Genomic DNA, 15,892 nt, shown 5'->3' with positions numbered 1-15,892 from the left:
AATTGCAGTGGCAATTTACCCACCAACCCTTGGTTGTGGGAGTGAACCAGAGCACCTGAAGGAAACCCACACAGTCACAGAAAGAACATGTAAACTTCCCCCACACTATACTGGAAGTCTGAATTGAACCTTTGGTCTCTGGTACAATGAAGCAGCTCTTCTACCAGCCAAGAAGAGATCTGAAAATTGGACGAGGATTTTAAAACTCTGGCATCAGTGAATCAGGCACTCGGTGGTGGTGAATAGTTGCAGATTAGGGCATGACAGCAGTACTTGGAAATTAGTAAGAGAATATTGATAAGTTATCACTAACAGGCACCCCTGTGGTAAGATCAAATGACGACCAATGTGGAGGCTACTGAATAACCTGAATTTACAAGCCTGAGAACATTGAGGCCAATTAAATGCTGCTTTGATAGGTCATCACAAAGTGAAGATCTAAACCAGTGTTCTTCTGGACTCTGCAGCTGGTGTGCATTGCAGTCTCTTAACCTTGTACTCCATCAATAAAAGGGCTTGTGAAACATTATGTTATGAAGACCATACTTTTATAACATCACACAGATCATCACACGGGTCAAATGAATTTGAGAAATGGGGGTCATAATAGTGTGACTTAAATGAATTCACCTGTGACAGACTCAATTCAGTTTTACCAGACTGACAATATGATTTACTTATTTCCAGCAGCTGATTATATGGGTTCCTGTTTGCTTCCAGAGCACTTGTTGGATCTCAGGACAATTGCAGACACAAACCTAGGGACACTGAGCAGTCAGAAAGAACTTAGAGAAATGCTGATTGGAGTTTCAGTTACAGCACTGAGTGTGATTACATGTGCGATGGGGGAATCACAAAATACCTTGCCTGATTCTTTGCAAATCCCCATCGATAATGAAATGAAACATGAGGGGAGATATGGGATTTGAGGCAACAACTTGAGATAACCTTATTAATCGAAGGCAAAATCCTCGCTTTGTACCATGCATAACTTTGGCTGTAACTGTGTCAGATGTGGTCTCAAAGCTCAACTAAGAGCAGCAACCATGACTTAATTTAGACTCCCACCGTGCCTTTTGTGACCAAACAAATCTACAGCTCTTTGCCCTGAGTGTCAGCCTGTTCTGTTGCTTTGAAAGCTGTTTCATATCTGTTGCTTGACCCTGTGACTTGGCTTTGAAAATAGTTTCAGTGTAGGGAAAACGGAGGGGAGGGAGACAGAGAATGAGAGAGAAAACAAACTGACCTGGTTGGCCCTGATGATATGAAATTGATCTGATATTAACACATAGATGCTAGAAAATGGACAGCACAGCTGACTGGCCTTCTAAACAGATATTTTTCCTATATTTGGGAAATTTTGATGCATCAGCAAGTCTCCTTATGTCCTCCTCTTGTTTATAAATTCCAAGCAAATTTATCCCAGAAAAAAAGGTCTCAGCACTTGTTCTTGTGCACCATTGCTCAGTTTGGGGCGTGTGGCTGCTGCTATTTTTAACTATTTCAGCTGGTTCATCAGTTTAAAAGTATTTGTTTGAGGTGTTGAAGCCAAAGTGGGCAGCTGCAAAGGCCTGTGCACTTCAGAGTGGCTCAATGGGCTTTCGAAGGGTCTCCAGTGCCTGTCCCAGCTCTCTTCTGGACCTGCCATTTCCAAGAGACATTGCCACATAAGGGCCTGTTTGAGGGACAGTGTGCTGGTTGACAGGGCCATCTTCCCCTCCTGACAGATGGTGTGTCTCTTCACGTCAACAGACCACTCGTAGCTGGAGGCCACAGTGGACCAAGCCACTGGCTTTGCCAACATTCCTGGCAACAGCAGTAGGTCAGGTACAGGGATCCGGTGTCCGTGCACTTCATAACTCAGGGCACTAACTGACGAGGTGTTGAAATGTCTAAGTGACAGGCGGCAAGAGAGAGAGAGAGAGAGAGAGAGAGAGAGAGAGAGAGATATAAATATATATAAGTATATATAGAAAGGGGGGGGGGAATAAAAAGCCAGTGGCATGGTATGAGCCCATGCTTCATTCCTTTTTGGGAACATTGGGGAAATTGATGCATATAAAATTGTTAAAGATGCCAGCACACCACTCTCTCAAACTGAGCAATGGGGGAAAGATCCTCAGCACAGGATAAATCCAGCAACCTTTATTGGAGATCCTTTTCTCTGCTGTAGTAATTATAAAACTGTCAGGGAGAAGGGGGTTATAGTGAGGCTGAAAATGAAAAAGTAAGTGTCGGACAACAGAGATTCTGATAATTTTGTTGAATATCGCATTGAATATTATCTCCTGCTGGAGAGTGTGATGAATCTTTGGGATTCTTCACCCCAGAGAGTCTGTGAGGCTAGATAATTAAAGTGGAGGTAGATGCATCCTTGAACAAGTGGTGGATTGAGGGTGATGGGAATCTTGGACAGAGGAGAAGATGAGGCCTGGGCAAAATCAGCCATGATGATATTGAATGGTGTGACTGGATTAAAGGACTGAGTGGCCTTCTGCTCCTAATGTCTTACGTCATGGTGTTTCTCTCTTCACATACCTCTTCTGTGCATCTAGAATAGGGCTGGTGGGGGAGAGGCAAATACAGTGCTTACAAATAAGTGTGTGTTCTGTTGGGATCTTTTCCAATGTAAACTGTAATGAACACCTGAACCAGCAACCCTTAGGAGTTAATGGCTGGTCTTCCCACATTAGGATGGACTGAGGGCCCTGGACGGCTCAAGGGCATGTCATCAAACCTAATCCTACCAATTCAGGAGGTGCATCCAGCCATGGTCAGACCCTTCCATGGTGCTGCCTAGCTGAGGTCCACTTAAGTTATATCATGACCACACCAGGCAGGGAAGCAAAGCAACAGACTCTGACATAGACTTCTTTCTACACAAACCGTGTTTTCAAGAAAACACACACACACACACACACACACACACACACACACACACACACACACACACACACACACACACACACACACACACACACACACACACACACACACACACACACACACACACACACACACACACACACACACACACACACACACACACACATCCCTGCATTTGGATAGTAAGTGTTTACCACTCCTGGCTCTGTTTTGCACTGAAAGATCCCAAATTTTCCCCAAGGTGAATTGCTTCAACAGAAGCAGCCTTTGTTTTTAAGCTGTTAACTACTAAACTCCAGTGTATACTACCAAAGCCTCTTTTATGCATCTTTTCACCTTTAAGGCAGTCCTTAAAACTTACCTTTTTGAACAAATCTTGGGCAATCTGCCCAGATGTAATTTGGGGCTAGGTTCTGTTCTCAGATGCTCTGTTTCTTGGGGTGCATTGCAAGATGAAAGGTATCATATATAGTAAATGAAGGTTGATACGAATTGTTATATATAGGTGGATGTTAGTGTTGTATGTAGGTGTAGGTTGATGCTGTATATAGGTGGAGGGATTTGGTATATATAGGTGGATGTTGGTGGTTTATATATGTAAATGTTAGTGTTGTATGTAGGTGTAGGGATTTGGTATATATAGGTGGAGGTATTGCCGGAGACTTGCAAACCTGTTTTTTGTTTATACCACCCTCATTCTTACTCTAAATCAAAGCCAGAAGCTAAAGTAAAGCAGAGGTGCTTTTAGGAAGAGCCACGACTTGGCAATGATTCTGATTTGCCATGAGTTTTACTCAATCGATGAAAATACAATTGTATAAATTCCCTCAGAGAGTGAACATTTCCTTTAATTCAGAGAAAGAGTTTTAATCAAATTCTATTTTTTTTCTCTCTCTCACTTTCTCACTCCAGGTTCTTCTTGAAATTCTTTCTGAAATGCAATCAGAACTGCCTGAAGAATGCAGGAAACCCCAGGGACATGCGAAGGTTCCAGGTGAGTGTGGTTTTTATCTCTGCAGCCATCTCCTCTGAAAGCTAATTTGTGAACAAATAATGATTCGTTTGTGGAGACTTCGCCCTAAGTGGTAACGGCAAGGGAAAGAGATGTATTAGATGGCTTAAAGTGTTAAAGAAAAAATCTATCCTCACTTGAGTCATTTCTCACAGGGGAGAAGAAGGAAATAAAATGTCTGTAGTTTTTAATGTGCTTATGAACAATAAAAACCTCTATTTGACTTGGTGCCTGACAAGAATCCTTTGTTGTTGGAAAGGATCTGTGCAAGTGCATGTTGTCAAGTTCAAGTGTAAATCAATTTATATTTGTTGGAAGGGTTGCTGCATTGTCTGACCCTTGTTCAAGGCTCATCTCACCTTCACTAGTCTGCATGCACATGCTTTTCCTCTGCTCAGGAATAGTTTGTACACTTCCAATGACACGCCTTGCCATCCACCACACCAGCATTGAATGTAGACGCTTCCCCACCGTGTCTAATGGAATTAATTGCTTAATGCCTGGTCTCGATCAGTAAAATGGTGGGCTCAAGTGGATCCCACCAATGAGCCTGTTTCAGCTGGTGGCTGATTGGATAGGACTTGGAAAGTTAAGGATGGCAATGGAAGAGAAAAGGGGCAAGGAAGCAACAATTCCTAAAGCACAGAAAAAGAGAAGGAAACCATTTGTCCCACCTTTGATGGATGCACCCAACATTCACCCATTTGCACTGGATTTCCCCCATCCCTTGGTTGGCATCCTGCTCTCTTTTAAAAGTTGATAATTTTCCTCATACTCTTGGTGTTAAATGTAATTGACATGTGACTTCTAATTCTGGACTCTCCCGTCAGCAGACGCCTCTCTTTGATTAAGCCTCTTCATCATCCTGAAGGCCTCTGTATGGGCACCATCTCTGTTCTGGAATAAGGCTCCAAGTTGCTCAGTCTTTCCTCATACCTGATACCAATTCTTTTGAATTGTGCTTAAGATTCAGGAAAAAGGTTGAATACCTTGCCAACCATTTGTATCTATTCCAGAGTCTGCACTATAGTTAAATCATGAAAAAAAACTCATAGGAAGTGGTAGAGGCAGGTTCGGTATTGTCATTTAAAGTAAAATTGGATAGGTACATGGACAGGAAAGGAATGGAGGGTTATGGGCTGAGTGAGGGCCAGTAGGAAGAGTAAGAGTGAGAGTAAGTGTTCGGCACGGACTAGAAGGGCCGGGATGGCCTGTTTCCGTGCTGTAATTGTTATATGTTTATATGGAATACCACCATTTCTCTCCCCTCCTCTCCTGCGACTGCATAAATGAATTAAGGTTCACTGTGACAGCTCTGTGACAAGTCTCCGTGACATGTCTTGGCAAATGACACAAACCTGTATTCTGATCCCAAGATGAAATTCTCCAGATGGGCTGAGATTTGACCAACATTTTATAAAGCTCCCTGGGGCAGTGTGTCTGTTGCAGTATTTATGGGAGGTACCAAGCAACATGCAAAACAACCAACTCAGACCTAGCAAAGAGCAACCTGTACTTGCAAAGGAACATTTGGAATCATACTGCTGCAGCATGGGACTGCAATCACAAGGCCTTTCACTGACCAAGAGACCACTCTTTGTTCCCATATTGGGTCTGCTATCATCAGTCCTTTTACTGACCGTGAGACCACTCTTTGCTCCCATATTGCAGATAAGATCAATACAAAATCTTCCTCAGCCCAGCTTTAGTCAATAACAGAAGGTTCCTCATTGGTTGCTTATTATGTAGGGTTAAGGTAGGAATGCTCCTATGTTAGTGATGATGAACTGGCCTTTCCGAATCAGGGCAGAAATTGAGCTGTTGCAGCAGAAAGGAAAATCGATTGACAGCAAAGTCTGTGTTAATGTTCATAGGTAGGGTGGGTTAGAGACTATTCTCATCATAATGGCAGCAGCAGTTGGATCATAAATCTGGGTTTGCTTTTCTTGAATGTGTTTTGGTGATTCCTGCTATAAATGGCATAGATTATGAACTTTCTTGATTAAAAAGGGGAACTTCAAGTGAGAGACTTTCCCTGCCAGGTTCACCTTTGTAGAATCTGGATCTGGAAGGTCTTGGGAGCAATAAGGAATGAGGTATTGGGGGTGTGAAGCACTGGGGCATAGAGCTTCAGCAGATGGGGCATTAGTGAATGAGTCAACAGGGAATGAGGTATTGAGGGGGTGGAACACTGGAGCTTGGAGCTTCAGCAGGGAATGGGGTATTGGGGGTGTGAAACGTTGGGGCATGGAGCTTTAGCAGGGAATGAGGTATTGGGGGAGTGGAACACTGGTGCTTGGAGCTTCAGCAGATGGGGTATTAGTGAATTGGTCAACAAGGAATGAGTTACTGAGCAAAAGAAGCATCTGGGAAAGTGTTATAAGAGTTAACAGATTAACAACAGGCCATGGGGCATAATGGAATATCAGCAGTTTGGCCTTTGTGAGATGGGATGTGAGGGAAGGAGATGCAGGAGAATGGTACATCAGAGAAAGGGCCGTTAGAAATAGGGTAATGGAGGTGTGATATTTATTGGCTGTGTGGGAGCAGCAGATTGAATATCAGGGACTAAGGCATTGGAAGTTGACAGTGGCGCATCAGGTAATGGACCTGTGGGCATTCAGACACAGTGGGAAGGAGCAGTGATATTGGAAAATGTGGAAATAGGGCTTGGTGGGGGATTAGATACTTGGTGGTAGTGCATTGGATGATGACTGAGGAGCAATGGTATAGGAAAGGGGTGTTAGGGATGGGTAAGGGCCATTGGGAGAGCGGTGAAGAGTAGTAGAGAAGGTGATGGTTATCAATAATAGGAGTGGAGCATTGGTGGTAGGTGACGGCATGGGATCTTGCTGAGGAGCATTGGGATGGATGAGGGGCATTGAGATGGGTTAGGGGCGTTGGGATGGGTGAAGAGCTTTGGGAATGGGTCATCAGGAGATGGAGAATCATGCAATGGGGGAAGGCGTTGTGGGAGATGAAGCACTGCTGTCCTTGTTTTGTAGGATGCTCATTAAGACTGGGTACTGGCTGTAGGGTCGTTAAGGCTGTGGATGAGCATTGGGGGTTGGCCTCATGGCACAATGAGACTGGACGTTGAAGGTGGAGCATCAGGGTTTGATCATGACTGGCTGTGACCTGTGGGTGAAGTATTGGGGATGGAGCAGGAAAATTAGTTTTACGTATGAAGTTGAGCATCAGAAGGCATTCCACTGACATCCAGGGTGGGGTGTGGGCACGTGATTAGGGGCTCCAAGCTATTGGCAGTTGGAGGGTGGGGTGGTGCAGGGAATGGTCACAAAGTCAGATGCTTGACGGGGGGCCTATCTGCAAGACAATGGCTGCCTGGGATTACTGCTCACCTTCAGCTCCAACTCTCCCATTAAGGTCACTCCCATTCGCAAGGTTTAGGCAAGCAAAAGAGTTTTGTGCAGTTGCCATAAAATGTGCACAGCTTGGGATATTAGGTTAAGGCTCAGGTGGCCAAGGAGGGCTGAAGTGAATTTGCTTAAAAGTTAGGTTTTAGGTAAGATTTAATCAACCCAAGTCAAGTTGAGTTTATTGTCATGCATTCAAGTACGGTGAGGTACAGGTAGAATGCAATCTTCCCTGCAACAGCATCAGAGATATGTATATAGGTAGAGATAACACACAGAATATACATTGTATATGGATTACACAAAGCAGTGAAGGAAAAAGCTGTGCAATACAAAACATTAGTGCATAATAAAAGAGGTTGGAAATCCTCAGGTTTCTATGAAAGTTTTCCCCTGCCATTTAAGCATATAGTGGCCCTCAGTTTTCTGTTGCTGAGGTTGGATTAAGGTTATGCAGGTCACTTCAGGAACCTGGTGCCTGTAAGAAGATAGCTGCTCTTGAACCTGGTGTTGTGGGACTACAGGTTTCTGCATCTCCTGCCTGATGGTAGCAGTAAGAAGCAGACATGGCATAGCCCTGTACAAACTGAAAGAATGTATATCTTCATGTGCAGGTGCAGGATTGGCATTGGCTTCAGCTCCTATGTCTGCTCTTACACTATTCCATTCCATCTTGCTGGGACTTTCTGTTGACAGTCACTGACCAGGCTTCAATAGGAAGAATGATAGAATTATTGATGTACCTGCTGTGAGTCAGAGCTCCAACAATACTGAATTTACAATTACATAGCACCTTCAATGAAATATCCCATGCACTTCACAACAGTGGAGTGAAAGTCTCTGCTTATTGTGAGGAGAATTGGATACAAAAATGGGGAAGTTATGTTTGATTATTGACCAAAGTCAAAGTCAAAACATAGTGTTTATTGTCATATGCATAAGTATGTACATGTGTTTACAGGTACAATAAAGTACTTAACTTGCAGCAGCATCACCAAGATGCTGCTTCACTCACTGATTTTTGAAACAAATAGCATCATGGGTCTTGATATCCTAGATGTGGAGTGCATCTAGCCCGGGGAGTTACCATCCAAAAACAATGGTTAAAAGAGATGAGACAATAAACCTTCTTTCTCAGATGGTTTGGAATCCTCTTCTTTAGAAGGCAATGGAAGTAGAATATTTGAAGGCAGAGTTAAATTATTGGTTTGAATGTGAGGAGAAGTTATTAGTGAATGTGGAGTGCAGCTTAAATCAGTTCAGTCATAGTTTTATTAAGTTATGGAACAGACCAGAAGGACCAAGCACTTGCGCCTAATTTGTATGTAATCATCTGATAAATGAGATTTTAAGTTTAGTGATTTCGTACTTGGTCAAAAAGATTTAATCTTACAGAGCAATGTAATAGGAGACGGTGAGATGGTGAGGTTGAAAGGTGACCGTAGTGGTAGAGCCGGGACAGCTGAGGGCTGATGATGGGGTATTGGAAGCGAGGGCTGGTGGAAAATGAGGGCATTGGGCTGCAAGTGATAAAAGACAATGGAAGGAACCAGTTCACGGAAGGATTCGAAAAGAAGGATGAGCCAGAGAAGCCGAATGCTGAATCGCTGGAGAGATGCAGTGCTGGTTTTAATTAGCATTCCAAGAAAACTAGGCATGAAAGCACATCTATGTTAGCCTCATTCAGTTTGGAACTTGGCAGGCGTGTGACTGCTCTTAAGTAGTTAGGAAATGGAAGTCACTTGTAAGACACAATAGGTCTTTTTTACTGTGGACCCTCGGATATACGGTGAAGAAATACTTGTCTAGCTGAATATTCTTGACAAGCAGACATGTGAAAGGTCCACCAGGGAGTCCACAGGATGATATACATGATGGCTCAATTAATAAGTACTCCCACTCAATACTCAGACTAATTTCCATATGGTGATGACTTTTACTGTTATCTTGGTTCCACAGTCAGCACTTCACTTATGTGATTGGTTGGATCCAGGGAAGGTTGCTGATCTGTTGACTCTAAGAAGCATTACTGTCAAACTAGCAAAAGCCCATGGTTGTTGAGTCTTCAAGTATGTGAACAGTTACTGCTTAATTACTTGTACTGTGTCAATTAGCATGACCTTAGAAATTGGCGGTAAAGAGAATGACTGGCTTGTACAAATGAAAAAGTAAAGAAAAAATACTTGGACCTTATTGAAGTGTTTAGCTAAAGCTTCAAAATTGCTGCGGCCTGTCAGTTTCAACAAACACTAAAGCAGTAATATATGCCGTCAGGTCTCAGTACTGTAACACATGTAAGCTGTCAAACAAACAGATGTTTTGTTGTCTCAGTGTGTTTCAAGCATCCACCATTGGGTTACAAGTATTCCTCTAACAGGGGATGTGTGTTGGCTTCTTGCTTTCTCATTTTAAACAGCATTTGATGTTATTGAAAGCAAGAACTTATATATGGATTTTTTTTACTGTCAAGAGTGTAATCTATTAAATTCCCATTCCAAACCAAATCAATCCCTTCCTGGAGCACCAAATGCTCAATTACACCTTGGGCTGAAGTAAGTTTTTATGCAAAACTAATTTCTATGTTTCATTGATTAATTATTTTAGACTGATTTACATTTTGTTTTCCTGCGCAATGTTCTTCCTTTCTCCCTTGAAGGAATTGATTCATTCTGGGGGCCAGCATGACATACTGCATTTACTCTCAGGTGGCTATCCGTCTGAACAGGCTATTCATTAGAGGGGAGGGTATCACGAGTGTGTGTAGTCTATCCTCACGTGATGTATACACATACAAATAAACATAGAGGTCCACGCACACAGATCCACAAAACTTTAAGTAACAGTTTGCATTTTAATTGCATACTCAGATTAAAATGTCCCAAAGTCCTTTGCAGAAATATTATCAAACAAACGTACACTTCCAGACAAACACTTCTTTTCACGATGGGCCTTAATCCAGTATTTGTTACTCGTCCACTGATTGGCTTTGAGCTGAGGTTGTGCTGGATACTTTCCAATGAGAAGTGTTGCTGTGGATCACTGGGACAGACAGGCACAGGTTTTGGTTCCTTTACTTCTCTGATGGTTGATTTTTTGGCCAAAGGGATATTGACACCCAGTACAAACAAGAGAAAATCTGCAGATGCTGGAAATCCAAGCAACACACACAAATGGTGGAGGAACTTAGCTGCACAGGCCGCATCTATGGAAAAGAGTACAGACACATTTTGGACTGAGACCCTTCAGCAGGACTGGAGAAAAAAAGATGAAAAGTAGAGTTAAAAGGTGGGGGGGGGGGGGGGGAGAGAAACACAAGATGAAAGGTGAAACTGGGAGGAGGAGGATTGAAGTAAAGAGCTGGGAAGTTGATTGGTGAAAGTGACAGAAGGCCGTGGAAGAAAGAAAAGGGGGAGGAGCACCAGAGGGAGGCAATGGGCAGACAAGGAGATAAGGTGAGAGAGGGAAAAGGGGATGGGGAATGGTGAAAGGGGGTGGGCATCACTGGAAGTTCAAGAAATCGATGTTCATGTCATCAGGTTGGAGGCTATCCCAACAGACTATAAGGTGTCCATTTCTGACACCTCCCTCTCTTTCTCAATCTCTCTGTCTCTATCTCTGGAGACAGTTTATCTACTGATGTCTATTATAATCCCACAGACTCTCATAGCTACTTGAACTATACCTCTTCCCATTCTGTTATTTGTAAAAGTGCCATCCTCTTCTCTCAATTCCTCCGTCTCTGCTGCATCTGCTCTCAGGATAAGGTTTTTCGTTCCTGAATGAAGGAGATGTCCTCCTTCTTTAAAGTAAGGGGCTTCCCTTCATCCACCATCAATGCTGCCCTCAACCACATCTCTTCCAATTCACACACATCTGCTCTTACCCCATCCTCCCGCCACCCTACCAGGGATAGGGTTCGTCTTGTCCTCACCTACCACCCTACCAGCCTCCATGTCCAGCACATAATTCTCTGCAATTTCCGCCATCTCCAATGGGATCCCATCATCAAGCACATCTTCCCCTCTTCCTCACTTTTTACTTTCCACAGGGATTGCTCCCTACGTGACTCCCTTGTCCATTCGTCCCTCCCCACTAATCTCCCTCCTGGCACTTATCCTTGCAAGCAGAACAAGTGTTACACCTGCCCCTACCTCCTCCCTCACTACCATTCAAGGCCCCAAACAGTCCTTCCAGGTAAGGCAACACTATGTCCAGTGCTCCCGGTGTGGCCTCCTGTATATCAGTAAGACCTGACATAAATTGAGGGACTGCTTTGCCAAGCACCTATGCACTGTCTGCCAGAAAAAGTGGGATCTCCCAGTGGCCACCTATTTTAATTCCCCTTTCCATTCCCATTCCAATACGTCTATCCATGGCCTCCTCTACTGTTGTGATGAAGCCACACTCAGGTTGGAGGAATAAAACCATATAATCTGTCTGGGTAGCCTCCAAACTGCTGATATGAACATCGATTTCTTGAACTTCTGATAATGCCCCCACCATTCCCCACCCCCTTTTCCCTGCCCATCACCTCCCTCTGGTGCTCCTCCCCCATTTCTTTCTTCCATGGCCTTCTGTCCTCTCCTATTAGATTCCCCCTTCTCCAGCCCTGATTCTCTTTCACCAATCAACTTCGCAGCTCTTTACTTCACCCCTCCCATTCCCAGTTTCACCTATCACCTTGTGTTTCTTCCTCCCCTCTCCCCACCTTTTAACTCTAAATTAACTTTTAATTCCTGAACCTGTCCAAATGCCCATTCAATATTGTAGTTATACCTATCTCTACAGCTTCCTTTGGCAGCTTGTTCCAGCTGGTGACATGGGCTCAGAATCAGAATAAGAATAGTTTACTATATAATACATAATAAAAACATAGATTACAATGAGAAATATGTATATATTTGAGCGTGTGTCTTCTGGGTCCTGTACCTCCTTCTTGATGGTAGCAATGAGAAGAGGGCATGGGTGATGGATGCTGCCTTTTTGAGGATTTCTTTTGAAGCTATCCTCGATGCTGGTGTCCATGATGGAGCTGGCTGACTTTACAACTTTCTGTAGCCTTTTCTGATCCTGTGTAGTAGCTCCTCCATACCAGATGGTGATGCAACTTGTTAAAATGCTCTCCATAGTACATTTTTAGAAATTTGCGAGTCTTTGGTGACCACAACAAGTCTTCTCAAACTCTGAATAAAGTATAGCTGCTCTCATACCTCCTTTGTATTCAATCAATATGGTGGGCCTAAGATTCATCTTCAGAGATGTTGACATCCAGGAACTTGAAACTGTTCAACCTTTCCACTGCTGATACCTAGATGAGGACTGGTGTGTATTCTTTCAACTTACCCTTCCTGAGGTCCACATCGATTCCTCGGTCTTACTGACATTGAGTGCAAGGTTGTTGTGACACCACTGATGCACCATCAATAACTCACTCTGAGACGTAAGAAGTGAGATATCGGCTTTTATTGACTGGAAGAATGAACAACACAACATCCTGGAGAATGAGGGCCGGCCTCAGGCCTCATTCGCCTTTATACAGGGGTTTGTGGGAGGAGCCACAGGAGCAGTCAGCAGGGGTCTGTTGGGAGCAAACCACACTGGTATATGTAGTTCACCACAACCACTCAACCACCAAATCCGTCTTGCTCCTGTACACCTCCTTGTCACCATCTGAAATTCTGGCAACAATGATTGTGTCATCGGCTAATTTATAGATGGCCATTGAGCTGTGCCTAGCCACACAGTCATGGACGTAGAGAGAATAGAGCAGTGGGCTAAGCATGCATTCTCGAGGTGCAGCAGTGTTGATTGTCAGTGGGGAAGAGATGTTATTTCTAGCCTGCACTGACTATGTTCTCCCAGTGAGAAAGACAGGGATCTAGTTGCAGAGAGGTACAGAGGCCCAAATTCTAGAGCTTGTTAATGTTAATTAGAACTAAGGGTATGATTGGGTTGAATGCTGAACTGTAATCAGTAATTAGCAGTCTGACGTAGATATTGCTATTGTCCAGGTGATTCAAGGCCGAGTGGAGAGCCAGTGAGATTGTATCCGCTGTAGACCCGTTATGGCAATAGGTAATTTGCAGTGTGTCCCTGTCCTTGCTTAAGCAGGAGTTGATACTGGCTATGACCAACTCCTCAAAGCACTTCATTACAGTAGATATGAGTACCACTGAGTGATAGTCATTGAGGCAGTTCTCTCTGCTCTTCTTGGCACTGGTATGTTTGTCACCCTTTTGAAGCAGTAGAGAGAGATAGAAGATGTCCTTAACATTCCCACCAGTTGTTGGCATAGGTTTTCAGAGCCCTACCAGGTACACCATCAGTGTCTGATGCCTTGCGAGGGTTCTCCCTCATGAAAGATGTTCTGATGTCAGCCTTCGAGTCAGAGATCACAGGGTCACCAGATGCTGCAGGGATTCAAACAGGTGTAGTGAAAAGGCATTGAGCTCATCTGAGAGTGAAGTATCACAGCCATTTATGATGTTAGGTTTTGCCTTGTAGGAAGCAATGGCCCACAAACCCTGCCAGAGCGGATGTGCATCCGAATCTGAGTCCAATCTCAATTAGAATTGCTTTATGGCACTTAAAATAGCCTTCTGTAGGTTGTACCTGGATTTATTGTATAGTTCTGGATCACCAGTTGTGAATACCACAGATTTAGCCCTCAGCAGACTATGAATCTCCTGCTTCATCTGTGGCTTTTGGTTTGGGTATGTTCTCAAAGGCACACACTCACCCACAGAGGTCTTGATGATGTCAGTGACAACTATGGAGTATTCATTCAGATCCAAAAATGAATCCCTGATTAGTGTTCAGTTCGTCGACTGAAAGCATCCCTGCAAGTGCTGTTCAAACTCCCTTGACCGTATCTTCTTCATCTTTACCACTGCTCTGTGGCTTTTAGGCTCTGCCTATACACCGGGAGTAGAAGTACTGCCAAGTGATTCGACTTTCCAAAGTGTGGGCGTGGGATGGTGATATAAAAGTGGTCAAGTGTGTTGGCTCCTCTGGTTCCGTAGGTGATACTTGTCAAGGCTCCTCAAGGTGGCCTGGTTGAAAACCCCTGCAATGATTGGGTAGGCATCAGGATGTGCTGTTACATGGTGCTCAGCTACCCCCAGTGCCTGCTTGATGTTGGTCTGAGGAGGGATGCTTACTGCTACCAGAATGATAGTGAAAAGCCCCCTTGGCAGATAAAATGACAACACGTGACTGCTAGATATTCCAGGCTGGACGAGCAAAACTAAGACTGAAGCGTCATATCTGAGCACCGCAATGAGTTAATCATGAAACATACTTGCCTCAGAAACCTTTAAAAGACTCAACTGACCTGTCTTTGTGGAGAATGGTGAATCCATTGAGCTATAATCCTGCGTATGAAATGGCAGACATGAGCCACATTTCTATGAAATGAAGTATACAGCAGTCACTGATGTCCCTCTGGAACTGCAATCTTGATCTGAGGTCTTCAGTTTTTTTTTCAGAGACTGTAGGACAGTTGGGAGTTGATATCTAAGGCAGGCCTTTATGTTTCAATCAGGCCTGTAGACCAGCACACCTTCCTTGCTTCTGTTTTCTGAAAGGGAAAATGCACTTGTGACCTGAGTCAGTTATCTGGTGTCCACCGATTTTGAGGATTGATAGATTTTGTAATCATCTTAAGATGATGCTCCTTATTGAAGTATCCAAGGCTGTGACTGTGGGTTTTGGCTGTAGTAGTCCTAATTGTGAATATTTGATGATTCCCATCGGAGCTGCATGCAAAGAAACGTCACTTATTGATGCCACCTTGAGTCAATCTGTAAGGATTTTGTATGTTCTCCCTGTGACCATGTGGGCTTCCTCCTACATTCCAAAGACATACGGGTAAGAAGGCTGATTGGGTCACATGGCTATAATTAGGTGGTGCAGGTTCATTGGGCTTGTTGGGCATGTTACCATGTTGTATCTCTGAATAAATAAATATCATCCTGTGTGTGAAAAAGTTGCCCCTGGTGTAACCTTTAAATCTTTCCACTTTCACCTTAAAGCTTTTCTCTCCAGCTTTAGACTCCCTTACACTGGAAGTAAGACTGTGAGCATTTACTTTATCCATGACCCTCGTGATGACATCTACCTCTCTTTTATATACTTCTCAGACTCCAATGCACCAGGGAAAAAGATGTCTCAGCCTTTCCAGTCTTCTCTTATAACTCGAGCTTATCCTTGAGAATCTTTTGTGCACCGATTCCAGCCTAATACCATCCTTTCTGTAGGTGGGCAGGACGTCTGAGCACAGTACTTAAAGTATCTTCAAACAACAACACACACAAAATGCTGGTGGAACACAGCAGGCTAGGCAGCATCTATAGGGAGAAGCGCTGTCGACGTTTCGGGCCGAGACCCTTCGTCAGGATGGATACTTAAAGTATCTTGCCGGCTTTTCACACATTTGCGTTCAATGGCAAGGCTCAGATAGTAACTAAATCTATGGCAAGTTGTGAACGGTGCCTAGACCAGTAGGAAGGTGTGACTGGTGACCATCACCAGCAAGGTGTGTATGGAGACTAAAACATACCTGGCAGAGTTTCATAGCAAAAGATGAGGGCTGGCATCAGAAATCTGGAAGAAGTGT

At 43.8% G+C, this 15,892-nt stretch overlaps 1 protein-coding gene across 5 annotated transcripts in view; it reads left to right on the top strand.

Moving 5' to 3' along the window:
• Nucleotides 1-15,892, top strand: part of ebf1a (EBF transcription factor 1a) — a 484,706-nt gene that overhangs the window by 231,438 nt on the left and 237,376 nt on the right. For all 5 annotated transcript variants that reach the window (XM_073067891.1, XM_073067892.1, XM_073067893.1 and 2 more), the window contains one exon: nucleotides 3,799-3,880. In XM_073067891.1, coding sequence (XP_072923992.1) covers nucleotides 3,799-3,880 — 82 coding nt within the window. The remainder of the gene's footprint in view (nucleotides 1-3,798; nucleotides 3,881-15,892) is intronic.

This window comes from Hemitrygon akajei, chromosome 15, assembly GCF_048418815.1.
Source record: "Hemitrygon akajei chromosome 15, sHemAka1.3, whole genome shotgun sequence".
Taxonomy (NCBI): Eukaryota; Metazoa; Chordata; class Chondrichthyes; order Myliobatiformes; family Dasyatidae; genus Hemitrygon; species Hemitrygon akajei.
This window is presented reverse-complemented; position numbering and strand designations above follow the sequence as displayed.